The following is a 27,828-nucleotide window of genomic DNA, read 5'->3' as shown; positions in this document are numbered from 1 at the left end:
ACCTAATATGGATGGTGAGACGGTTCATTGCATGTTCTATTATGACCACCTAATATGAATGGTGAGATGGTTCAGAGTGAGATCATTGAGTTCAAGAAGTACTAATTGACACCCTAATATAGATGGTGAGACCATTCAGAGCATGTACTACTATGACGGCCCTAAAGTTACCAATATATATACTGTGACATGTATGTGATATAGTGAATGTACTATAGCAATACTGTCAGATACTCATGACAGGTATTACTCATTATGAATATTGTGAATGTGCTATAGTGATATAAACCTTGTCACATACTCATTCTGAAATCTATACAACAGGTATTGCTTGTTATGAATATTGTGAATGTGCTATAGTGATATAAACCTTGTCACATACTCATTCTGTGATCTATACAACAGGTATTGCTTGTTATGGATATTGTGAATGTGCTATAGTGATATAAACCTTGGCACATACTCATTCTGTGACCTATACAACAGGTATTGCTTGTTATGGATATTGTGAATGTGCTATAGTGATATAAACATTGTCACATACTCATTCTGAAATCTATACAACAGGTATTGCTTGTTATGAATATTGTGAATGTGCTATAGTGATATAAACATTGTCACATACTCATTCTGAAATCTATACAACAGGTATTGCTTGTTATGAATATTGTGAATGTGCTATAGTGATATAAACCTTGTCACATTTTCATTCTGTGACCTATACAACAGGTATTGCTTGTTATGGATATTGTGAATGTGCTATAGTGATATAAACCTTGGCACATACTCATTCTGTGACCTATACAACAGGTATTGCTTGTTATGGATATTGTGAATGTGCTATAGTGATATAAACCTTGGCACATACTCATTCTGTGACCTATACAACAGGTATTGCTTGTTATGGATATTGTGAATGCACTATAGTGATATAAACCTTGTCACATGCTCATTCTGTGACCTATACATTAAAAGTTAAATGTTCTCAAGAAACTACATTTTGATAAATGTGATGTTAATTTTTTTTATAGTTTATTTTAAGATATTCAGGTTCACTTATTTGGTACACAAGTTGTTTATTTTCTGAGTATGTAAAAGAAAACAACTAGCCAAACTTTAATTTTCATCTTGGTGTATGACTCTAGAATATTTGTAATTAATGCATCACTCAAAAGATTAATTCATTTTAGGGCTTTAACCAATTTTATTTAGGCTACAATGTTTATTTTCAGAAATACTTATAGTAATGTAGGAAAACTGATAAACTAGTTGACTACCTTATGTGTTTAACGGTAGGCCCGCCCCCAGTGTGAAAACTAGTATACCATATTTATCTAATGATAGGCCCACCTGCAGTTTGAAAACTAGTATACCATATTTATCTAATGATAGAACCACCTGCAGTGTGAAAACTAGTATACCATATTTATCTAATGATAGGCCCACCTGCAGTGTGAAAACTAGTATACCATATTTATCTAATGATAGGCCCACCTGCAGTGTGAAAACTAGTATACCATATTTATCTAATGATAGGCCCACCTGCAGTTTGAAAACTAGTATACCATATTTATCAAATGATAGGCCCACCTGCAGTGTGAAAACTAGTATACCATATTTATCTAATGATAGGCCCACCTGCAGTGTGAAAACTAGTATACCATATTTATCTAATGATAGGCCCAACAACAGTCTGAAAACTAGTTAACTAATATATTTGTCTAATGATAGGTTCACCCCTAGTCTGAAAACTGGTTGACTACCATATTTATCTAATGATAGGTCTACTGTAAGTCTGAAAATTAGTGTTCTACCATATGTATCTAATGATAGGTCTACTGTGAGTCTGAAAATTAGTGTTCTACCATATTTATCTAATGATAGGTCTACTGTGAGTCTGAAAATTAGTGTTCTACCATATTTATCTAATGAGAGGTCCATTCCCAGTCTGTAAACTATAGTCAGAATATACCTCTCCATTTGTTTGTACCCTCCAACCAATTTAAAAGGCGAAAAGCACAAATGATATAAACGATGCATATAACTTAATCAGTTCATTTATTGATTTATAATTTCAAACCTGATTATACCTGGATGTGACCCTAACACCGTTATCATCTGCATGTTTCATTCCAAAGAGAAGGTTTTGGTTTAAAAGATGACCCTGTTTGCAAGTCATTTCCAGTTCCTGGACAAGTCCATTTTCAGCAAAAGGGTGTATGTACAACTACACATATATGCACATAGAAGAAAAATACTATGTCAGCTGCTTCCGATATTTACAATGTCCAAGGAATAGAATGACAATTGCAAATTTGCCTTTCACATCAAATTAACTAGCAGTGTAATTTCTGAGTACCTGTGGGCAAATGATATAACTCTAAATCTCAACATTATGGTAAACATTAATTAATTAATTAATTAATTAAACATTAATTTACTAAATTACCTGGCAGTTACTGAATAGGATGAACTGCATGACAATGTTGTCTGAGAAAATCAACTTGCTCATAGTGTATGCAACATGGCGCTGTGTTAGTATGGACGGTCTGTTAAGTATGAAAGGCACAGGGAATGCCAGTGTTAGGGCCACTCTGGTCACATTATGGTAAGAAATTATAAATCACTGCATGAATTGACTAAGTTCTGTGCACATTTTTATCACATTAATGATTTTCTTTGTTTAAATTGGTAGGGGGATAAAAACGAATGGGGAGGTATAGTCAGACTGTAGTTGACTACCGTATTTATCTAATGATAGACCCACCCCCAGTCTGAAAACTAGTTGGCTTCCATATGAATCTAATGATAGGTCCACCCTGAATCTGAAATTTAGTGTTGTACCATATTTATCTAATGATAGGTCAACTCCCAGTTTGAAAAACTAGTTGACTAACATATTTATCTAATGATGTCTCACCCCTAGTTTTAAAAAATTGTGACAAATATTTGCTAATGAAATCTTAATCTGATAACAAGCCAACATCCAACTTTTTAAAAATTCACTAGGATGTTCCTCTGGTCTTATCAAAGTAGAAATACAGTATTTTAAGGTGTGTACAGTAAAATATAATTGTACAGTTTAACTGATGCCAGGTATGACCTAGTATTCAGCAATCACTTGTCTTAAACTGATGGTTTATCAAAGCCTGATTAAGCAGTATCCACTAAGCAAGCACGTTTTCCAGAGGTCACCTTTTTCCTTTTTCAGAGGTGTTTGCTAATGACAGGTTTGGCTATATATTCATATGTATGTATGTAATTTATGGATGGATGTATAAAGGTATATTCAGTGTATGGAGGGATGGATAAAGATATATTCAGTGTATGGAAGGATGGATAAAGATATATTTAATGTATGGATGGATGGATAAAGATATATTTAATGTATAGATGGATGGATAAAGATATATTCAGTGCATGGAAGGATGGATAAGGATATATTTAATGTATGGATGGATGGATAAAGATATATTTAATGTATAGGTGGATGGATAAAGATATATTTAATGTATGTATGGATGGATTCAGGTATATTCAGTGTATGGATGGATAAAGATATATTTAATGTATAGATGGATGGATAAAAATATATTCAGTGTATGTATGGATGGATAAAGATATATTTAATATAGAGATGGATGGATAAAAATATATTCAGTGTATGGAAGGATGGATAAAGATATATCTTTATATTGTTGTGTAATTCTTTAAGAAAATGCATTAAAATACACATTGATAATATTTGTATCCAAGTTTATAAATAATTAAAGTGTTTGTCATATAATGAATTTTCTATGCAAATCATTATGGACACTTTTTCTACATTATTAATTTTACAGCAAAAGAAGATTCCTGGGACTGTATATGAAACCCGTGCATCACTATTAAGAACTTATCAAAACCCAGTGGACCCAGCGCCCCTATGGCAGATGCCAAAATTTGTCAGAAATGTAAGCAGTTGTTTATTATTATTATTATTTTTATTATTATACCTCCTCCTCCTCCTCTATAGAGAAGGGTAGAAGGCTATATAGGAATCCTTTTGTACATCCATTTTTTATATAGAGTTATTGCCCTTTTTTGGTCATGCAGCTGAATGTAGCTTATGACAGAATTTTGTGAATGCACATTTATATAGATCACTGTGAAACTGGATACAGATTATGGTTATCAGCTAAAGATACGCATATTGATAAATCATTTTGCTTTTGTAATTTTTGTGAATGAGTTATTGCCCTTTGTTGACTTGTAACTGGATGCAGTGTATCCATGTAAATGCAAATACTCATTGAGTTTTCAGTGGATTGCTTTCAAATTTAGCATATATTGCCAGCATTAAAAGATATGAATGATGTTCAGTCATTGTACTCTGAAAAACTTGCACCATTTTCCAAACAGCTGTGTGCTTTCTTGACAGCGAACTCATCTCCGTCAACTTGGGTGCAGAGGTGGGAGGCAGGAGAGGTGGGGTATTATTTGCTTGATAAATGCACTCACTCTTCTGTAAATTATTACTGTTACTTGTACATTAAATCGCGTTCAGAGGTTTCTAATGACTATGATGGGGCACATATATGGGTATTTTGAGTTGTGTTTTTGGTAAACTATATTTTTTATAACTGTGAAGTGTTTTCCACAATATTTATTTGAACTTTTATGAGCCTGAAGTGCAGTGAGCCTAAATTCCAGGTTTCAGGCAAAATTAGTTTGTACTCAGGGACTGAATAGGTAGTTTGTATAGACAATTTAATTGAGATGTTTGAATTATTGAAGTTCGACTGTTTGTAGTTTCTATGCTCCAGCCATTTCTATGGAGGGGACAGTGGTGACCCATTATTTCCCATCTGTGTAAATTTCCACCCTGTAACTTTTGAAGAATTTCATGGATTCCATACACATATTTATTTATATGAGGTTCAATATGTAGAAGATTAAAGCTAAATTTGATTTTCATCATTTTCTGTGATGATTTATAAATTTATGGGCCCTTTTTTAGTTAAAATGTTGCTTATCAGTTCCAACTTGATAACTTTTGAAGAACTTTATGGGTTAAAGCCAGATTTGATGAGAGGATTAAATTCATTTTTTTAACAAATATTTATTGCAAAAAATTATAGCTTCTGTTTGACAAAGAACACATTGGATTTAATTGGCATCATACGGCAGAGCATGTTACTTATGAGCAAATTTCTAGTTTCATGTTATGAATTTTTTTAAAAAATAGAGTGAGCAAAACCATTGTTTGAATAAATGTGGGTACAATATATGCAACATGTCTTTTTCTTTTTACTAAACAACAAAGTCATTACCACCTTTGAATAGCATATCAACAGTATATGTGTTGTTAAAAAAAATCACTGTTATATTCACAAATGGCAGACTTGCCAAACTTACATAGAAATTCATTTCCTTGCCTTACGTGACCCATGTGAATAAACAGACTTGTGTATTGTTTTATTTTCCACTCAGCTGAAATAATCAGTGACCTATAACCTTCAGGGGTCTCACTTTACCTGTTGCTTTGGTACAATAAATATTTGATGTAACATAAAACCTTCATTGTTTCATACAATGGCCTGCATTGTACAGGTTACAACTAACCAAAATAGGAGTCAAACTAATTGCTGTTTATCAGCTAAACATAGAATGAAATATTGGAAACAAATTCTACAGGCGATACATTTTAAACATGTTCTTTCCTGTATTTTTGGTTTTAAAGCTTTTTTTTAATTACTTTTAACACTTTTTAAAAATTGTCTTATTTGTTGTGTGATAACTTGAGGCAGTTTTGACAAGACGTCATTTAAAGTCTTTTTAAAAAAAATAATTTGTAACAGTGTCCATATTTGATAAAAAGTCATGTAAAGTTTTTTAAAAATAATTTGTAACAGTGTCCATATTTGGCAAGAAGTCATTAGTAACAGTGTCCACATTTGACAAGAAGTCATGTAAACATTGTCCATATTTGACAAGAAGTCATGTAAACAGTGTCCATATTTGAAAAGAAGTCGTAAAATTTTTTAAAAATAATTTGTAACTATCCATATTTGACAATAAGTCATTAGTAACAGTGTCCATATTTGACAAGAAGTCTTAGTAACAGTGTCCACATTTGACAAGAAGTCATGTAAACAGTGTCCATATTTGACAAGAAGTCATATAAACAGTGACCATATTTAACAAGAAGTCATGTAAAGTTTTTTTTAAATAATTTGTAACAGTGTCCATATTTGACAAGAAGTCATTAGTGACAGTGTCCATATTTGAATGTGGGTCAGTATAATTTGTACAAAATTGAAAGGTCTTTAAAATGTCAGGCTGCTTTTTGTCATGATCAGGTCAAATTTTTTTATTGGTTCTTGGGAAGTTGTTGAAATTGGTTGAGTGATTTTGTATAAAAAAAAGTTGAAGATAGCTACTGGTGATGGATACACAATGGATCATGGCCAGGAGATTATAGCTATTGGTGATGGATACACAATGGATCATGGCCAGGGGATTATAGCTATTGGTGATGGATACACAATGGATCATGGCCAGGGGATTATAGCTATTGGTGATGGATACACAATGGATCATGGCCAGGGGATTATAGCTATTGGTGATGGATACACAACAGATCATGGCCAGGGGATTATAGCTATTGGTGATGGATACACAATGGATCATGGCCAGGGGATTATAGCTATTGGTGATGGAAACACAACGGATCATGGTCAGGGGATTATACTATTGGTGATGGATACACAACGGATCATGGCCAGGGGATCTAAAAAGTTAATTGTGCTTGGATTGCTAGAAAGATTTTATGCATCATAATAATTACAAAAGGGATATATATATATATCAGTAGACTGGTGGGTCACACATTTTTTGAAAAATATTTGTCTTTATTATGAGTTAAAAGTCAGTTTTAATTAAAACTCAGAATCATGCTGGAGAAAGTATGGAATAATCATAATTATTATAAAACTTACCTGAAGAAATTCAAAACTCAGGTGTTACAAAATGTGGCTATTATACTCAATTCAAAACAGTAACTTATATTACTTAATACTGTGAATTCATCATTTTTTCTTGCGTATTAGTTAACATGGATTTCTTTGTGGGTTCCAGTTTTCATGGATTTCACCAAGGGGTATCATTTATTGTGGATTTCATCATGGGGTGTCAGTTATGATGGATTTCATCATGTTGTACCAGTTATTTTGGATTTCATCATGAGGTATTAATTATAATGGATTTTATCATTGGAGTATCAGTTATTGTGAATTTTATCATGGGGTATCAGTTACTGTGAATTTCATCATGGGGTATCGGTTATCAGGGATTTCATCATGGGGTAACAGTTATTGTGGATTTCATCATGGGGTAACAGTTATTGTGGATTTCATCATGGGGTAACAGTTATCATGGATTTCATCATTCAGCATTATTTATTGTGGATTTCATCATGGATATCAGTTATTGTGGATTTCATCATGGGGTAACAGTTATTGTGGATTTCATCATGTGTAACAGTTATTGTGGATTTGATCATAGGAAAACAGTTTTTGTGGATTTGATCATGGGGTAACAGTTATTGTGGATTTGATCATGGGGTAACGGTTATTGTGGATTTCATCATGGATATAAGTCATTGTGGATTTTATCATGGATATAAGTCATTGTGGATTTCATCATGGGGTAACAGTTATTGTGGATTTCATCATGGGGTAACAGTTATTGTGGATTTCATCATGGGTGTCAGTTATTGTGGATTTCATCATTGCCAAAAACCAAGACAATAAAGACCCAGTCCTATAAACAATGACACTTGTGTAAAAAAAATAGGACCACCTAGTAATCCCCACAACACATAATTTAAGTACAATGAAAATTTTTATTTTTCACAACACAAAAATAGGTACCCACAGAAATTGAAAAAAATCATAAGTAGTTTCTTCATTATAGTTGTGTACAAGTTATTATACACTGTATTGACCTGTGTAAAGTGTACACTTGACTAGAATGGCAGGTTGCTTTATTTACCTGTGTAGAGTGTACTTTTTACTACAGTCATGGTAGATTGCTTTATTTAACTTTCTAAAGTCTACACATAACTACTAAAGCTCATATCTAGATCTGCCCTTGCCCTGATGGTTCTGGGAGAGTACTGTTCTCATGAAATCAAGCAGATTGAATGACTTTAACCCTAATTGTTCAGACCATACTATACTGGTGGGTATGGGAGAGTACTGTTCACATGAAATAAAGCAGATTTAATGACTTTAACCCTGATTGTCCAGACCATATTGTACTGGTGGGTCTGGGAGAGTACTGTTCACATGAAATAAGGCAGATTGAATGACTTTAACCCTGGTTGTCCAGACCATATTGTACTGTTGGGCCTGGGAGAGTACTGTTCACATGAAATCAAGCAGATTTAATGACTTTAACCTTGATTGTCCAGACCATATTGTACTGGTGGGTCTGGGAGAGTACAGTTCACATAAAATAAGCCAAATTGAATGACTTTAACCCTGATTGTCCAGATCATATTGTACTGGTGGGCCTGGGAGAGTACTGTTCACATGAAATCAAGCAGATTTAATGACTTTAACCTTGATTGTCCAGACCATATTGTACTGGTGGGTTGGGGAGAGTACTGTTCACATGTAATTAAGTGGAATTAATGACTTTCACCCAGATTATCCTGACTAAAATGTACTGGTGGCTCTGGGACCATACTCTTAGTGAGAAATTGAGTGGCATGATATGTTGAGGTAGTACTGTACCAAGAGACATTCTATATTTGATATGAAAACTGTGTGACTGACTCCAATAAAACCCTATACATGTATATGTCAACTGATTTGATACAGTGGTGTTGTTGTATGACATGCCATAGGAACATGAACAAGTGGGCTAGTCCCTTAAGATCTACTAATCTTTGTTTAGGTTTGGTAAGTGGTTACCTGTTGCAGGTATACAAACATGTCTTCTAGTGTGTTACTCCTTGTAATGCCAGGTGTTAACTTGGACAACAATGTATGGCTCACAGCCTAATCTTTGTCAAGTTGTTTGATACAAGGTATAGTTCTTATGATCATCCATACATTATATAAAGCTGAACTCAAGGAAGTTTTAGTTAACTTCAGCATGTACATAGCAACTTATCTAATTAAACTTGATTCTGCAGATATATGCAAATGAAATGTGTTTTACAAATTCCCTGGCTATAACTTGATGTAAAGTGTGAAATATGTCATTTTGTAGCATTTTCCTCAGTAATTAGGGCCTGGACAAATTAGTTTTCCTGGGTAATTGGGGCCTGGGCCAATTAGTTTTTCCTCATTAATTAACTTCAGCATGTACATAGCAACTTATCTAATTTACTTGATTCTGCAGATATATGCAAATGAAACGTGTATTTACAAATTCCCTGGCTATAACTTGATGTAAAGTGTGAAATATGTCATTTTGTAGCATTTTCCTCAGTAATTAGGGCCTGGGACAATTAGTTTTTCTTAGGTAATGAGGGCCTGGGCCGCTTGTTTTTTCCTGGGTAATTAGGGCCTGGGCCAGTTAGTTTTTCCTGGGTAATTAGGGCCTGGGCTGCTTGGTTTTTCCTGGGTAACTAGGGCCTGGGCTTGTTAGTTTTTCCTGGGTAACTAGGAGCTGTGCCTATTAGATTTTCCTGGGTAATTAGGGCCTGGGCCTATAAGTTTTTCCTGGGTAACTAGGGCCTTGGCTTATTAGTTCAGAAGTTTTTTTTACACCCATCCCCTTCTCCCAAATATAGCAATTTGCTAAAATTTGTTAGAGATAAACTGATAAAATTGGCCGTTCTGCATGTGACACATTATTTACTTATGGATCATTTTTAAAGATCCCTGCAGCTAGTAGTAGTTTGGTGCTCTGTCATTTTTAATAAAAATAATAAGCAAGACATGAATATCTTTTTATCTGAAAACATTGGGGTATTGTCAAAGAAAGGAAAACAGCTTGATCAAGTTTTGATTCGCTTCAGGTCGAGTGATTTTTGACAGCAAATCTTTGTGTTTTGTTAATATTTTATTCATAAGGAGAAACCTATTGCAAAGTTTATTGATCCGTGATTGGGTCAGTTTTCATTATTTCACCTTGATGTTTTATATTGACTGCAAGTATGCAAGAAATGGTCGAAAGTGTTCATAAATATCATGCTCAAAAATCTATCAACATGTAAATCAAACAAATACACCAGGTAAATTGCTAAAACTCAACGCTACGATAGAACTCTTGCTATAATTAACTATTGATTGAAAAACTCTCTTTTTTTCCTGTAATAATCTATGGATAAAGAAATAACCTGTACAACTCAATGCCATTCAGAACATTGGGTTTAAAATTACTGTTTAATTACTTTTGTATTTGCCTACCTGGAAAAAAAAAAGGGGGGGGGGCAGTGTATACATGTATCATGTTCTAGCATGACTCCATATGTCCATCTGTTCATTTATGGTTCCACTATGATAACTTTACAGTAGTACTAGAAATCATAAGGAAGGGTTAAAAAGCAAATTATACTGATGTGTTTTAATTGCTACATAATTAGTTAATAATATGCATGGGTTTAACAACAGTTTGTGTGATCCTTTTGTATGGAGGTGGCAATTATATAAGTCAACAGGTACATTTTGTTGGAAATGGGTTACTTGTTTCTGTATTTTTTATAACTTTGTTTATCAGCTAATATGTGTTTGTTGGTTTAAAAGTTTCTGTAATTAAGACTATCAAAAATTCAGTAAAATGCCTTCTGAGTTCATACAGTTCACAATGTCACATTAAGATTCCTTCTGAGTTAATACAGTTCACATGGTCACATTGAGTAACTTATTTGTTGCAGTTCAGTGTTGCATTGAGTAATATACTTTCTGAGTTCATATAATTTATAATGTTGCATTGCATAAGATACCTTCTGAGTTCATACAATTCACAATGCCATATGAATATGATACCTTCAGAGTTCATACAGTTTATAATGTCACACCAACCCAATATTTTTTTGCTTATAGAAATTATTACTACTATATTACATAAGTTCACAATATCACATTGAGTAAGATACCTTCTGAGTTCATACAGTTCACATGGTTGCATCAAGATACCTTCTGAGTAAGAGATTTGACACAGTTCACAAAGTTACATTGAGTAAGATACCTTCTGAGTTCATACAGTTCACATGGTTGCATCAAGATACCTTCTGAGTAAGAGATTTCACACAGTTCACAAAGTCACATTGAGTAAGATACCTTCTGAGTTCATACAGTTCACATGGTTGCATCAAGATACCTTCTGAGTAAGAGATTTGACACAGTTCACAAAGTCACATTGAGTAAGATACCTTCTGAGTTCATACAGTTCACATGGTTCCATCAAGATACCTTCTGAGTAAGAGATTTCACACAGTTCACAAAGTCACATTGAGTAAGATACCTTATGAGCTCATACAGTTCACATGGTTGCATCAAGATACCTTCTGAGTAAGAGATTTCACACAGTTCACAAAGTCACATTGAGTAAGATACCTTATAAGAGATTTCACAGTTCACATGGTTGCATCAAGATACCGTCTGAGTAAGAGATTTCACACAGTTCACAAAGTCACATTAAGTAAGATACCTTATGAGTAAGAGATTCCACACAGTTCACAAAGTCACATTGAGTAAGATACCTTATGAGTAAGAGATTTCATACAGTTCACAAAGTCACATTGAGTAAGATACTTTATGAGCTCATGCATATCACAATGCCATGCAATTCACAATGCCATGCATATCACAATGCCATGCAATGCCATGCAATTCACAATGCCATATTGAGTAAGATACCTTCAGAGTTCATACAGTTTATAATTTCACACCAACCCCAATTGTTTTTGCATATAGAAATTATTACTACCATATTTCAAGTTGCATATATATTCAGAAATGTTTTAGTTATTTAGATAGACCAAGCCTATACATCTTTGTTCATAGCAGGTTAACTCATTGTGTCCCATTAGAGCAGAGGTGGGCAAACTTTCCAGTGCAAGTGCCGCATACACAAATTTACACCTTGTCACGGGCCGCATAGTTCATTAAGTAAAATAATTAATATTTGAAATAGCAAAAACAAAAGGTTTTTCTAAATAACATCATAATTAATTTTCAGTTGTTAATATGTTGTTAATATTTGAAAACTTAAACTTCAAAAGAAGCACATTTATTTGATAAACAGAGTAACATAAAAAGAGTCCATGCAAATGATGACTTGTTCCTAGGCCACATGGAAACCCTTGGCGGGCCACATGAAAGCCCTTGGTGGGCTGTAGTTTGCCCACCCCTGCATTAGAGTATTAGATATACTGTATGTAGCATTCAAATGACTATTGATATATTGGAATCCAGGATCTTGATCTCATCCATCATGGATTTAAAACAAAAAAATGTTTATACAAGAAATGTAGAGAGTTTGTTCCAAACTGAAGGTAGACATCATGATGACCATCATACAGTCTTTGACATCTCTTACTGTTGACATCTCTTACTGTTGACATCTCCTACTGTTGACATCTCTTACTGTTGACATCTCTTACTGTTGACAAATGACATCTCTTACTCATGACATCTGGCATTTCATACAGTTGATGTTTGACATTTCTTACAGTTGACATTTGACATTACATAGTGTTGACAGTTGACATTTCTTACAATTTACGTTTCTTACTGTAGACAGTTGACATTTACTGTTGACATTTCACATATTTTATTGTTGACAGTTGAAATTTCTTACAATAGACATTTTGTACTGTTGATAGTTGAAATTTCTTATTGATTTTATTTGGAACCACCATGGCTTAGTGGTCAGCATTCTAATATCATAGCCATTAGAGTGCAGGTTTGAATCTTATCACTGGATGAACCTGTGTCCTTGGGCAAGGCACTGGGCTCCAATAGCCTTGGCACTAAATAAGCTACTTGTGTTAATGTGCCAGAGAAAACCAGCATTGTTTATATTTGTTTACAATGCTACAGATTTTTTTAATGTTTGACCGATTGATTGATTGATTGAATTTTTTTTTCAGGCTCATCCATCCCTTTCAACGTTCCGTTCAGCAAAAGCAAGAAAATCTGCCTATGAAAGCTTCGAGTTTGACAAGATTTCCAGGAAAGGGGACTTTGGACAGGGAGTTTATGAGTCTGCTAAGAATTAACTCGGCATCTCCTGATTATATATTTAAAATTGTTACAATTCAAATCACCATTTGAATGACAGCACCTTGGATTTTTCAAACTCTACAAGTCTAGCAATATTTTAGTGCACTTGAAAAAGCATGGTTAAGAAATTTTACAAGTATTAGGACAGTTCAGTTTAGATACTCATGACACTAATTACACTAATAAATCTATAAATAAACATAAGTCCAAACCTGAGATATCTGATTGGCTAATTTAGAGTGAGATATAAATATCATTCAATCAGATTGCTAGATTCTAGTCTTGAGACATTTGATTGGTTAATTTTGAGTAAGATTTAAATATCATTCAATCAGATTGTGATTGCTGGATTCTAGACTTAAGTTTATGATAAGGTTTAAGTTGTCTGATTTAGAGAGACTTTTATAAAGCATCTCAGCTTGAGTATGTCCTTAAATGAAAATCTTGTCCTGTATACAGTTTTCATTGAGACAGATTTGAGTATCATCTCTGAATTTCATGACTAAATGTGATCACTGTATTATATGTACCGTCTATACTTGCTTATAAGTTGAGTCCAACTGTAAACAGCATAAACCAAGATCTGCCAGCACATCAGGTGCAGGCATATCAGAGTCTCTACAGTAGTAGTAAGTAGAACTAACAGCATAAACCTGATATGCCAGTATATTATGGAACAACAGATCAGGGTCTATATGGTTTGCAGTTGGGTTCAAGTTATAAGTAACTGTAGATGGTAGGTTTTCTGAAATATTCCTATTGCATTTTTCAAATAAAAATGTATTATTATTTCAGCTGATAACATTACATTTACATTGGCATGTGATCTCCTTTTTTTCCTAGATCATTTTATTTGAAATATCTTTTTGCTCAGAGAAAGTAGAAAAGCCTGTAAATTTTTATAGTTTATAAATACAAGTAATTTTTATAATTTTTTTGTTGTATTGGTCATAGATCCAAAGAGGTATCATGTGATATCTGGAATCACATAACAAAGTGCATTATAATGAGGTATCATGTGATATCTGGAATCACATAACAAAGTGCATTATAATGAGGTATCATGTGATATCTGGAATCACATAACAAAGTGCATTATAATGAGGAATCATGTGATATCTGGAATCACATCACAAAGTGCATTATAATGAGAGAAAGATCTACCTTTAAGTTTGATCTATTTACTGTGATATGCATAGGAATTTTCAATAATTCCTTTTTTTATCTTGCCGTCAGTGTTTTATTAGTGATCAATGTCCATTTCAGATTTTCTTACATCTTGTCCAATTAATTCGACTCCAGATATTAGTGTTCAAGTAATTGTACCCTCAAGATTTTTGTAAATAATAGCGTTGAATATTTTCAAGAGCTCGCTACATTTTGGAGAGAAAATTTGTCACAGTTTTTTTTATATGTACTAGTGAGAATTATTAATAAAAATGGTTGTAATATGAAGAGATCAAATAAAACCAAGAAATATACATAATTATAGCAATGAAATCATTATGCCGTCTAATTTTATGGAAGGTTTTACATCTTTAAAAATTGACTTATGTGTATTTAATTAGAAGGAAAAAGTGATGTTGCCTCATTTTAATATAAACAATAAAAGCCTGTGCAAAAATTAATAGAGCAGTATAGTTACAGAATTTTCACAGTCCTATGTGCTCAGAGAAAGTTTCCATTTTTGAATTGCAGGATAATTAAAATTGCCAGGCTTACGTTGTTCACCCTTGGCTGGCAGTCAGTCTTGCATACAAATCATATAATCAGTCAAGCTAGGATTGTTATACAATCACAACCTTTACTGTTAAATTTGTTTGACCATATGATGGTGTTGTCAATCAAACTAGGATTGTTACACAAATCATAACTTGTACTGTGAAGTTTGTTTGACCATATGATGGCATGGCAACATCAGTTGTCATTAAAAAAACTACAAATTAATCTTGTTTTAACTTCATTCTGTTCATATGATTGTCACAACAATTTCAATATATGTACAAAATATTTTTTATATAAAAGATTGCATTTGTAAAAGGTAGAACCAACAAACAGGCTAGAATAAATCAATCACAATGATTTAATTGATTTGTGGTCTGCATTTAAGAGTTTAGAGTAGCATAATTTCTTGAACTAATTTGATAAATTTTACAAGTACATCTATAATTTCTATTGATATATTGACGTAATTCTAGACTTTTTAAATATAAAGTTCCAGGAAAGAATTTTAATATTGGATAGTACTTTTATCTGTTTGTTTGCATGGTTAAATTAGAAACTTGCTTTTTATTTTTAAAGATTCTAGTTTAATGATTGCCACATAATTATTTGAAGATTCTTGGGTAGATAAACCAAAAGGTTTTTTGTTAAGTTTCAGTAATTTAAATAGAGTTTTGCAGATTCAGTCAGTAAATTATGTCAAATTTTATACCGGTATATTTGTAAAAAAAAATCTTGATACTTAGTAATAGAATATTTTGGTGTTGATCACTATTTGCTGGCTAGTTACATTATGTAATTAGGGAAACATTATAATGGCAGTGTTAAACAGGTCGCTGTTTCCATAGTTTTCTTTGCATATACTTTGATTGTAAGATGCATCAGAAACCAAACCATATTGTCCGCAGGAACCAAAATGATTAAACAGATTTCATTAAAAATCTGGCAGGAATACCATGCATGTGCTTTGTCTAATCATTCAACGATTAAAATAAACACCAAAACATGTACACAGAATATGACTTAAAGTATTCAATGTTTCTTTCAGTTAGCTCTGAAAGTTTTCATCTCATTTTTTTTTCTTCACACTGCACAAAGTTCATCCGTGATTTTTTGCCTTATTTTAGTTTTATTTATATTACTTTGTGTGCGTGTGTGTGTGTCATCATGATAAATCAAACCAGTGTATATAGGAATAATTTTCTAAACTGTATGACACATTCAGCTCTGTGTCAAGTTCATGAATACATTATACATGTAAATTGTGTGAAGATCTGAATCACACCCAAACTTTTTGTACTCCCTACACTGCTTGTTTTGTCTCATAAGAATGACAAATAAATGACTGAAACATGATTGTGATTTTTTTCTCTCAGTTATGATGATTTTTACATAAAGTTGAAGTTCTAGTCATTTATTGCTGAATAGTTCATCATTTATTGCTAAATAGTTCTAGTCATTTATTGCTGAATAGTTCTAGTCATTTATTGCTGAATAGTTCTAGTCATTTATTGCTGAATAGTTCATCATTTATTGCTGAATAGTTCTAGTAATTTATTGCTGAATAGTTCATCATTTATTGCTAAATAGTTCTAGTCATTTATTGCTGAATAGTTCTAGTCATTTATTGCTGAATAGTTCTAGTCATTTATTGCTGAATAGTTCATCATTTATTGCTAAATAGTTCTAGTCATTTATTGCTGAATAGTTCTAGTCATTTACTGTGAATAGTTCGTCATTTATTGCTGAGTAGTTCTAGTAATTTATTGCTGAATAGTTCTAGTCATTTATTGTGAATAGTTCATCATTTATTGCTGAATAGTTCTAGTCATTTACTGTGAATAGTTCGTCATTTATTGCTGAGTAGTTCTAGTAATTTATTGCTGAATAGTTCTAGTCATTTATTGTGAATAGTTCTAGTCATTTATTGCTGAATAGTTCTAGTCATTTATTGCTGAATAGTTCATCATTTATGGCTGAATAGTTCTAGTCATTTATTGTGAATAGTTCTAGTCATTTATTGCTGAATAGTTCTAGGCATTTATTGCTGAATAGTTCTAGTAATTTATTGTTGAATGGAGCATCATTTCTTTTGTTTATCAACAAACTGCATGTTGCAACATATGTAATTAGTATGCACTGTCATTAAGGGGGGCCCGGAGTGGCCAAGTGGTCTAAAGCGCTCTCCGTCATGGATCACTGCCATCTCACCTCTGTCTGCGTGGGTTTGAGTCTAGGGCTCGGCCAATGTGGATATGTGAGAAAGCTTGCCGGTAGCTTCTCGAGGGTCGGTGGTTCTTTCTGGGGTTTTCCCTGGTTCTTCCTCCACCATTAATACCGGCCACCATGTATAGCCTATCTTGTGCTGAAAAATGGCGTTAAACCCCATAACAGCAACAACAACAACAACTGTCATTAAGGAATTTATGGAAGAGTAGCCCGCTGTTTTCAATTTTTGTTATTTCAGTTTCTCTGGAGCACATGCACTATTAACTGAATCTGTTTTCAAGTCACAAATGACTGATCTTTAATTGATAATTTCTTTGCAATGTTAGAGAGTTTCTAATTACTGGCCATATTACACAGGTGACTGTGGCATTGCCAGAGCACATAGCATAGTTTTATATATCCCGATTACACAGGTTAGTTTTGTATGGTGAAATCACACTTCTTAGTTTTGTATGTTCAGAATTACACAACCTAGTTTTGTATGGGTACATGACACATGTTAGGTGTATAAACTCATATCACACAGCTTAGTTTTGCAAGATCAGATTACACAGGCTAGTTTTATATGGTCATATCACACAGCTTAGTTTTGTAAGACCAGGTTACACAGGCTAGTTCTGTATGGTCATATCACACAGCTTAGTCTTGTAAGGCCAAATCACACAGCTTAGTCTTGTATGGTCATATCACACAGCTTAGTTTTGCAAGATCAGATTACACAGGCTAGTTATATATGGTCATATCACACAGCTTAGTTTTGTAAGACCAGGTTACACAGGCTAGTTCTGTATGGTCATATCACACAGCTTAGTCTTGTAAGGCCATATCACACAGCTAAGAATTATCTGGTTAGATCACACAGCATAGATTTGTCTAGCTACAAAGTTTAGATTTGCCTGGCTCTGAGATCACAAAGCTTAGTTTTGTCTGGCCACATCACACATCTTAGATTTGTCTGGCCAGATTCTACAGCTTAAGTTATATGACCCAATAGTTTTTTATGGCCAGGTCACACAGATAAGTTTATTATGGCCAGATTACACAAGTTAGTTTTGTCTGGCCATTTTGTACAGCTAATTTAATTATGGTCAGATTACCCTAGTTAGTGTTGAACTGCAAGATTACACCGGTTAGGTGTCACTCTACAGTTTCATATTTTGCATGGGGTTAGAATTTTAAAGGTAAAGAAATCACTCGGGTGTCACTGATTATACTGGCTATTTAAAAAAGAACTTGTATATCTTAGGTATAGTTCAAACAATCTTTAATTCCCTTTATTTTGGTGCATGATTGATGGATGTAATATGGGTTATATAGTATACAGCTTGGCCTTACTCCAGATGTGCACCTTTCAAAAAAGTGCTAACTCCACTTGGTCATTTTCACTTTCTGAACTTCAGAGGTAATTGTATAAAATAGAGCTGATAACTTTTTTGACATTTAATATATTTGGTAATTCATTCATTGCACTTTCAGAAGCTGGTATTGTCTAGTCTGGCAAAATTCACTTTCCATATTTTAATAGCTGCTACAGATAGTGTACTTTAGACTAATTCAGGCTGATGTTTTTGGCACAGGGGAGCCATCATGTTAGTTAGCAGTGTGCTTAGATCATGTATAATTTCCATAAGTACAATATCCAAAGAAATGTCAGCCACATTACATCAAAGTAGCATGGATGTATAACAACATTCTCTCCACTGTGTATGTTTCAAATGCAAACAACTTCACCTTATATAGATCATTCTATCTAAAAACATAACTGGTGACCACCCACTAAGTATTGAATGCATAGTTTCGACATTTCAAACTGTGCACACTATTTTTGACCAATCAAAACTAGGCATCAGATTCACTCCATAGTTATGCATTGCTATCCACCACATTTGCTCACAAACAAAAGAGCACATTTTATTGCTTTCTTGTAACACTCCATAGGAATCTGAAAGATAATTGATAATTTTCGCTAGGCATGTGCTACTACTGCCACCAAATACTGACAAGGACTGAACAAGTCGCTACAAGACTAATTTTACTAGTACAAATGCTAATTAACCAATCACATCAATGCATGGTTTATCACCTGCATCGAGTGGAGAAAATTATATCGTAAACAATACTTTAGAGAAAGGAAATTGAATGAATGCATTTCTGACCTTTACATAAGCTACGTTCAAAATGGACATTATCACATGTCAACACCACGACAATACAGTTTGTCCCACACAACTTTGCGAGTAAACAAAAGCACCAATGGGATATTGTAAAAAAAAATAAAATCCATAGCACCCGGTATTTTATTTTAATGAAATGGTCGATCGCTGTGCCATAACATACTAACATAAACATACTAACATACTAACATAAACATATTAACATACCCATAACATACCATACAAATGCAGTAACCTATAAATCCAGCACAAACAGAATGAAGCAGAAAGTGACTAATAGGATTAGTGTCTATGAAACAGGAAGAGGAGTGATTTTTTAAAAATCTTTTTTTATCTTGACTTTCAAAGTCTATTAATCCATCAAAGAGATCAGCCGACTCTCTTTCTGATGCTCTGTTCTTGCCGACGGTCACTGATCAAAGTCGGGAGAGATAAGGAATATAGTTGTTGTTGTTGTTGTGGGGTTTAACACCATTTTTCAACACACAATAGGCTTTACATGGTGGCCAGTATTAATGGTGGAGGAAGAACCTGGGAAAACCCCGGAAAGAACCACTGACCCACGAGAAGGAATATAATTATATAAATGTAATAAGTTGGCTTCATACAGAATTTGATGTTGAGACAGTTAACTTTAAAGACTGGAAACACATTTTACAGTTGGTCAGTATATGAATACCGACAGCCTCATCTTTTTCTGGTACAGAAGCATATTTTATCGGTTGCTGGTGTAAAGGAACCTCTGATGATCAACTAAAACAGCAGCAGAGGGGGTGAACAGACCTTTTGCTAGAAGGTCATTTTCAAAAAAATAAGGCTTCCAACGAAAATTAAAATATAAGGTCAATAATGCCAAACCAAAGCCTCTAACTAACCGAGTTTCTCTAATTGGGTTAGTCTTTTTTCTTACTTTATCATTGTCGTTAGTGTTTTTTTTAAAAAGTATGCGCGTTTGTTTACCCACTGTGATGCTTCATTGAGGTCGCACCCCCTCTACTGCTGTAATTAAATCATTATATCAATAATGGCACCAGCTAATGAGTCTTATACAGCTAGATTAGCTCGAGAGAGATTAGAAGCAATCAAAAAATTTCTTCTTGTTCGTGATTATGCTAGACAAAAATTGCAAGAACGTCAAGAAGCACAAGTTGAATTTGCAGAAGGTACGGAACAGTTATTTAGACCTGTTACAAAAGTTACTGAAAGAGTTGCAGAGGCTACTGAAGGTCTTCTTCCATCAGTAAGACAAACTGCTGAGCAAACTGAAAAAATAGCAAAATGAACTAAACAAACAAAAAATATTTTACGAGATCTTCCAACTGAGATAGCTGCCGCACAACCTCCCCTAGTACTAATATTAGTACCCCTACTCCTACCTTGTGGATGGGGTTCTAACATGAGCATATATGTGTCAATGGAGCAAGCCGGGTGTGATTCACACCCTGCGCTCTTTTAGCCTAATATCAACTATCTGAACATATTCCTTGCATATAATTTAATAAATTGAGTAGTCTTCTTATTTAATACCGGAAGTATCGCAAATCATTGTAAAAATAGTTGCAAAATCTTGTTTACATTTTTTTCCCGATATTTTCGTTTAGATCGTCCGCTATATTAGTTCAAATAATGATTACTTCTGTTCTCAGCCTCGTTTGTTTGTGTGCCATATAAGGACATTAAGGCCATTATTTTATAAACGTAAACAAATGGTAGTAAAAACATGGCGTGGTTAGAGTCAGAAATTCTGCGCATTAAAAGCAAATACGGTTTATCAGCAACTTTGAAATTCCACTAAGAATCCATTATTCACCACTTGATTGATAACAATATAGCGTAGAATATTCAAATATGGTCTGGCAAGCCTTACATGGAAAAGGGGTTATGGTGAGAGTCTCGCGTTATGTCATGGCAGACACGATGAGGTTAGTGTAACCATGCCAGTTTATTTTATCGTGTAAGGGCTTAATAAATTCAAAATAAGACAAACTTCTTTCACAACATGATTATACTTATGTAGTAGATTTCTACACTGTTTGTTTTTCTGACTTTAGTGATGATTTTTTTGCTCCATTACATGATATGGGATCAGTTTGTAGCCTCAACCACAACAAATCAAGTTGAGGCTACGACATCGTAGCTAAACCTCCCCCTGTTGATGAAGAAATACTTGAAGTTATTGGCAAAGTTCGTACTGAAATAGCTGATGTAAAAAAAGATCTTGCACCTAAACCTAAAGTAAGAAAAGAAAATATTGAACTGATTAATTAATTTAGAGAAGACGTCATTGAAGAACTTAAAGAAAAAGTTAAAAGGAAGAAGTTTTCTCATGTTGCATATAATAGTTTTTCTCAAAAGACTGAAATTTTAAAACTTGAGTATGCTAGTTATTTTAAATGGCTATAGCGTGTGTATTATAACAAATCCCATTCTAGAAATGATACAATGAATATATTAACGACATAAATAGATTTTATTTAGAACAACTCCAACAACAAAGACTACAATCTCCCCAGCAAAACCCTTCTTATCAACTTCATCCACCGCAGCAACAAATAGAACGATAACAATCTTCTTCACAGCAGCAAGAGATGATGTTGGAACTTGAAAAGTCTAGAGCAGAAAGGAAACAGACAGAAAAAGAAATGAAGCAAAGAGAAGAAGAAAAGAAGCGGAGATAAGAAAAATTGAGATTTAAAGAAACTAGACGAGGGGAGAAATTGCGTTCTTCACTAAATAAGGAAAAAGCAGAAGAAACAGTGAGAAAAGAGATCCTGGCGATGGTTCTTCCGGCGCTACTGGAAGTGGTTTTTCTTCCCCGACTATGCCAAAGAAAAGTGGTCTTATTACTCCATGTCCTAAAAACGTCCTTGCTGATGTTGAACCAATTGAAATTCTGATTGGAGGGAAATAATTCCCCATAAATTATTAATGAAGCAGCTGATATTTGTCGAAGATTATTTACAGGCGGTATCATGGACATTGATGTTTATTGGTCTCTTATTGATGAAATCGTTAATGATTATCACAGTGATTAAATAAATAAATAATAAATAAGATGATTGTACATAATGCTCAGCATGGACCTGTAATGGTCAGGGAGATGGATTCGAGATTACCTACTTATAAAGCTAGTTATAGTTATGGGCTTGGCGATGTTGTTCAAAGTTTATTCAGAAGGATAGCCCCGAAGGCATTACCCATTGCAAAACAACTAGGAATGAAATCTTTTGGTTTTTTTCGTGAAAAAGTTCCTGGAGCGATTGGTGATGTTGCTGGTAAAGTGTTCTTGGCAGTCAAGAATGGACTAGCATGATTAATATGACAAAAACCATGACCAGTGAAACTGGCCAGCGCCGAAGTTATGTCTGCAAATGTCAGTAAAATAATAAATCAAGCTGCAAATAAAAAACTATCAGAGTTGACTGGCGAAGTAGGAATACCCATATCAAAGAAAGAGAAAAAAAAAATGAGTACAAGTTTTAACTCGGGAGGTCGTCTTCGTTTTAGTCGATAATAAATATAATACAAATGTTTAAACGTATATCCGATCCAGTGTTTGATATGGACGCACCAGTCCTTAAAGACGAATCGGTATGTGATTATCAATTTTATTCTTATGAAGCACGACAACCAAATCAGCATGGAAGAATTGAATTACAAATTCAAGATACAACCAGATACTTTCTACTCCCTGAGGCTTTTATTGAGGTAGAAGGTGAAATTATAAAAATAGACGATACTGTATACGAAGCTAATTATAGCATCGGTTTTGTCAATAATGGTATTATGGCGTTATTTGACAGTGCTACGTATATGATTGATGGGAACAATATTGAAATGATTCAGAAAGACGTTGACGTTGGTACAACAATAATAGATTTAGCAAGATATTCTGATGATTATACAAGATCAACTGGTCCGACAATGATGTTTGCCAAAGATGATTCTAACGACCCCAATCATACTCAATTTATAATAGCAGGACCAAAAATCTTTGCTGGAAATGCACCTGTTGATGTAGAAACTATGATTATATCCTCCAATCCAGATTACAATCTAGGATTTGCAATACTTCGATTTGCGTTGAAGGATGATCGTAAAAGATTTTCATGCCCAATTCCACTATCCCACATCTTTGGATTTTGTAGAAACGTTAGAAGAGTTATCTTTCGGCATTTTTAAATTGAACAAATCAATGATGAATTTCAGCGCAGAATTAAATCTATAAGAAAAAGAGAATAAAAAAATGTCTGTAACGGTTCACGAACCGACGTTATCAGCCGCGATAGAAATAAATTCACCAGTTCACGCAGTTAATATTTATTCTTTGTGAGATCTGTATTAGAATAGCCTGAATTAGCACCGCTGGCGCCTACAGCAATACCTGAGTCAGCACGATCTGATTTTACATCACACACGTTTTTGATACTATTAATCATGAACATGAACAACAAAGAGAACAATTACGTCAGTTATTTAACCAGTATCTTTTTGATGTGACGTCTACAAAAGAGGAAATCATTAAACAAATATAATTTTTAAACCAGATTGCATTTGATCTCGAATTTGTTTATCAGAGCGTTACGCTGCCGAATTAAAGAAATCAGTCAACGATTCTATCGATGAATATTTTCCTAAAATAGTTGAAGAGTGGAAACAAATAAATTAACCGGCAAGTATTCTCCGATATAATAATGATAGATACGGTGGCGATCGTCATATTGCGCCAGGAATAGTAAATATAACTTCAACTATTGCAGTCAGTCTTGTATGTGATGTAAATGATTGCAGTTTTCATACAGATCCTGAAAAATCAAATCAAGCTCAACAAGGATAGATTTTGTTTACATTTACTCCTCAAGTACCTCCTGGATATTTGATCGTGCAAGAAACCATTAATCCGGTTTATCTACGATGTCATAATTTGATTTGATTCAATTATTATCAAGAATAAATTTCAAACTAACTGACCAAAGCGGACACTTGCTTGATTTAAGGAATTAAATTCTGAGTATAAATTTATATGTTAGACCTTAGCTATAGATTTTTGACCAATTTTCAACATCAACGTGAAATCAGATTTATTTTATTCCGATGACAGAATTATTTTTTGTATCTATTTTGATAAACTTGTCGAAGAATATCTGTCATATTTCGTAATTCTTGAGGGTGAAAACCCCAGCGATTCTCTAATTGGTTTTGACTATTTGTTTGATAAATTCTTGTATAACAAACCTAAAAATGATGTTTTTCGTGTGTTTTTTGTCAGTTTTTTTGACAGATTTTCGAGTAAAAAATGAGAACCCTAGATTGCCAAACGACATTCTACCATGTTCAGAGGGCGTAAAATATTTACAGTAGGTCAATTATTTGATATTTTCATAGATCTTTATATAATAATAATAATAATAATAATAATAATAATAATAATAATAATAATAATTATAATAATAATATTTACAACCCCCATGTGAACGGTTAGCTGGTTCTGAAATATTACAGTAAATCTTATCTAATAAGGACGGCACAGTACATATAGTAGCATATTTAAAGTATATACACTACTAATACACTACAAATTAGTATATACAATCTAAATTCTATGGACGGCACAGTACATATTTACAGTATATATAATCTTAATTCTAACGACGGCACAACATACAATTTTTTCTAACTTAATTCTAAGGACGATACAACACTAACTTAATTCTAAGGACGGCACAGTACATATAAGGAGAGCGTTCTCTACGTTCGAAATTTCTGTACACTCCCCAATCAACCTCTGGAGAGTGCAAAAGAGTTCACACCATGTGGTGGCGTGGTGGGGAGGTGTGCTCGTCTATTGGACCCCCCACTTTTCGAATGAATAACCCGCGATTATCGCCATCATCGACAAGTGTCATTCACGGGATTCGAACTACAAACGTCGATTATGAGAGTTCTGCGCGCTAGCAATGCGCCACGTTCCAATCATACATATATACTTTTCAGAAATTCTTATAAAGTTACCTATGCTGGATTGCTACAAATGATCATTATAATGAATAAAATTCAGCGTGGATTTGTTTTTGTTTCTAAACACGTTATATAAAATAATTATATGCGTATTGCTGCACTGACAAAGTCAGAGTTGAAAAATATTTATTTTTTTGCATAACAAATAAATATAGAAGTAGCTCACATAATGAGTGTGGCTTATTTAATGTTTGTTTTTGTTAATTATAATCGTTGACAAAATCTAGATGAAGCAAGAAACCTAACAGATTCAGAAAAAATAAGGATAAGGTTCTTTAAAAATACAACCAGAAAAACACTATTCGTCAGTAAATAAAAGATCACAGACTCTATCTTCGCTTACAGAATTATTCCTCTTGACGCTGTCAAGGATTATAACGGACCTTTTCTCATCGACGAGGTCATAAAACATTAAATTACTCTGAAGTAAGATACATTTGCTTGTATTTCTTTGAAAATACCGATTTTGTTATAAAATTTGTAACGCCGATTTGCTTCTTGTACCGAATGAGAGAAAATTAACAAAAGGATATCTATTTTTTTGCGCATACTATTATAAAATACAAACGAGCTAATTCTTTAACCGTTCTACGTATCCTCGACACAGTTATCTCTCTTCATCCGTTTGTATCTAACACAATCGCGAGATACTGAAATAATATATTTTGTTCATACTTTTGTAAATACGCCGATTTGTATCTTTTATTCGCGACAGGTTGTACTGAAGGTATGCAAATATCAAAATATTTGCCAGCTGCATTCATTGATTGAAATATTATTTCTTCACCAGTCTCTGTATTTACGGATTTAATGACCCTAGGAAATTTTATATATTTTCCAGAACCACCATATTTACAATTCTTGTTCTGTTTGATAGCTCACAAGTTGCACAAATAATTATTTTTCTTATCTAAATCAATATGATCGATCAAAAGACCGTCTTCGATTACCCCCCGGAAACATTCGTATATAAATTTATGAGAAAGATAATGGTTTTTCCCCATCGGCGCTGAACGTTAGATGACTAGTATTAGTGACTTCTCTTTTAGTCGACAGTTCCTGATTATACCACCACGAGATGCTTCATACTTCCTGATGATAGGATGTCTCACAAATTCTTTTTGCTACATTTATATATAATATTATTTGTGTAAATAATTATTTTGCAAAATGTAGCTGGAGAGTCTTCAGCGTTTCTTATAACCTTATTATTGTCGGTGTTATTTTTTGAAATCATAATATCGTTTCAACTCAATGTACCTTTTTCCACCACATAACAAACACAACTTCGTTTCCCTTCTAACCCCAACACCACACCGTACACACGGTTTTGGCCCGCGACGCACGTTTTGTAAATGATAGCCATAAAATTCGTTTACACAGACTTTGTTCCAGGGAGTTGTAGAGCCTATCATTAGCCATATATGATGCAACTCACGTGTGGCCAACATTTAAAATCATGCGCGACACCAAAGGTGTTGTCAATGCTACAATGAACGATGATCGAGCGGCAACGATTATTGATTATCTCGACGATCAAAGTCAGTTTTTCAGAGTAAAGGTTATTGTATTAGCAGAAACAGACAATAATAATTAGATTAACTGAGACAAATGTGACCCTGTTCTTCATAATGAAAAAATCGCCGTATGAAGCAAAAATTCCACACCAGGAATGTTGACTGGTGTTGACAAACCGTATTATGAACGTACGTATCCTGTGACTGCGGTTATTTATGTCATTTATCCACCGAAAGATAAACCCAAAGTGCATGATGAAATTACCAAAAATAAATTGTGTAGCAGATTGTGTAGCAGAACGAGTAACAGAACATTTTACAAGCGCGAAACGTGGAAATGGTTACCGGAGCTACAATAAATGATGTCGCTGAATTAGGTAAGAAATTAAAATTCCCAATAATAGTAAAAACGATAACCGAAGAGATTTGTACGAATCAAAGTATAAATCGAAAGGAGCTTCAATTGAAATTATTGATCATAATGCGCATGCGTGGACTAATGCAGTAACATTTCCACGAGATCGAACTGTTACATTTTACTAGGGAGATATGTTCATTTTATTAACGAAATAAGTAAGAACGATCCTGTATTAGTATGGTTATTTCAGAGTTCTGCAAACGACGATGAATTGATTAGATCAGATGGAAGTATCTGTATGAAAGAAAAAAGTATGTTTGATCAGTTTGTAAGACCTAATGGTGAAATATATCGTAAAGAATCTCTCCGCGAAAAAATGAAAAATCTTGCGCTGCGATATTTATGGCTGAATATACCTCATGATGATACTGAACAATTACTGATTAATTGTTTTTAACGCTCAGAAAAAAACTTCGTGGAAACCAACTCGGTTTGATTTTCTTGAAGAAATGCAACGTAGTTGTATAGGCTATGGACCATATTGATTGTAGAATAGTAAATACGATTATAAAGATGTTATCTCG

At 33.7% G+C, this 27,828-nt stretch overlaps 1 protein-coding gene across 4 annotated transcripts in view; it reads left to right on the top strand.

Moving 5' to 3' along the window:
• The window catches only part of LOC149777745 (cilia- and flagella-associated protein 77-like), a 42,330-nt gene extending 26,026 nt beyond the window's left edge, over window positions 1-16,304 (top strand). For all 4 annotated transcript variants that reach the window (XM_089938790.1, XM_089938793.1, XM_089938792.1 and 1 more), the window contains 3 exons: window positions 3,843-3,953; window positions 13,094-14,284; window positions 14,379-16,304. In XM_089938790.1, coding sequence (XP_089794916.1) covers window positions 3,843-3,953; window positions 13,094-13,222 — 240 coding nt within the window. In that variant the 3' untranslated portion in view covers window positions 13,223-14,284; window positions 14,379-16,304. The remainder of the gene's footprint in view (window positions 1-3,842; window positions 3,954-13,093; window positions 14,285-14,378) is intronic.
• Window positions 16,305-27,828: the final 11,524 nt, after the last annotated feature.

The sequence above is a fragment of the Sinohyriopsis cumingii genome, chromosome 17 (genome assembly GCF_028554795.1).
Source record: "Sinohyriopsis cumingii isolate HCF-2022 chromosome 17, ASM2855479v2, whole genome shotgun sequence".
In the NCBI taxonomy this organism is placed as follows: domain Eukaryota; kingdom Metazoa; phylum Mollusca; class Bivalvia; order Unionida; family Unionidae; genus Sinohyriopsis; species Sinohyriopsis cumingii.
This window is presented reverse-complemented; position numbering and strand designations above follow the sequence as displayed.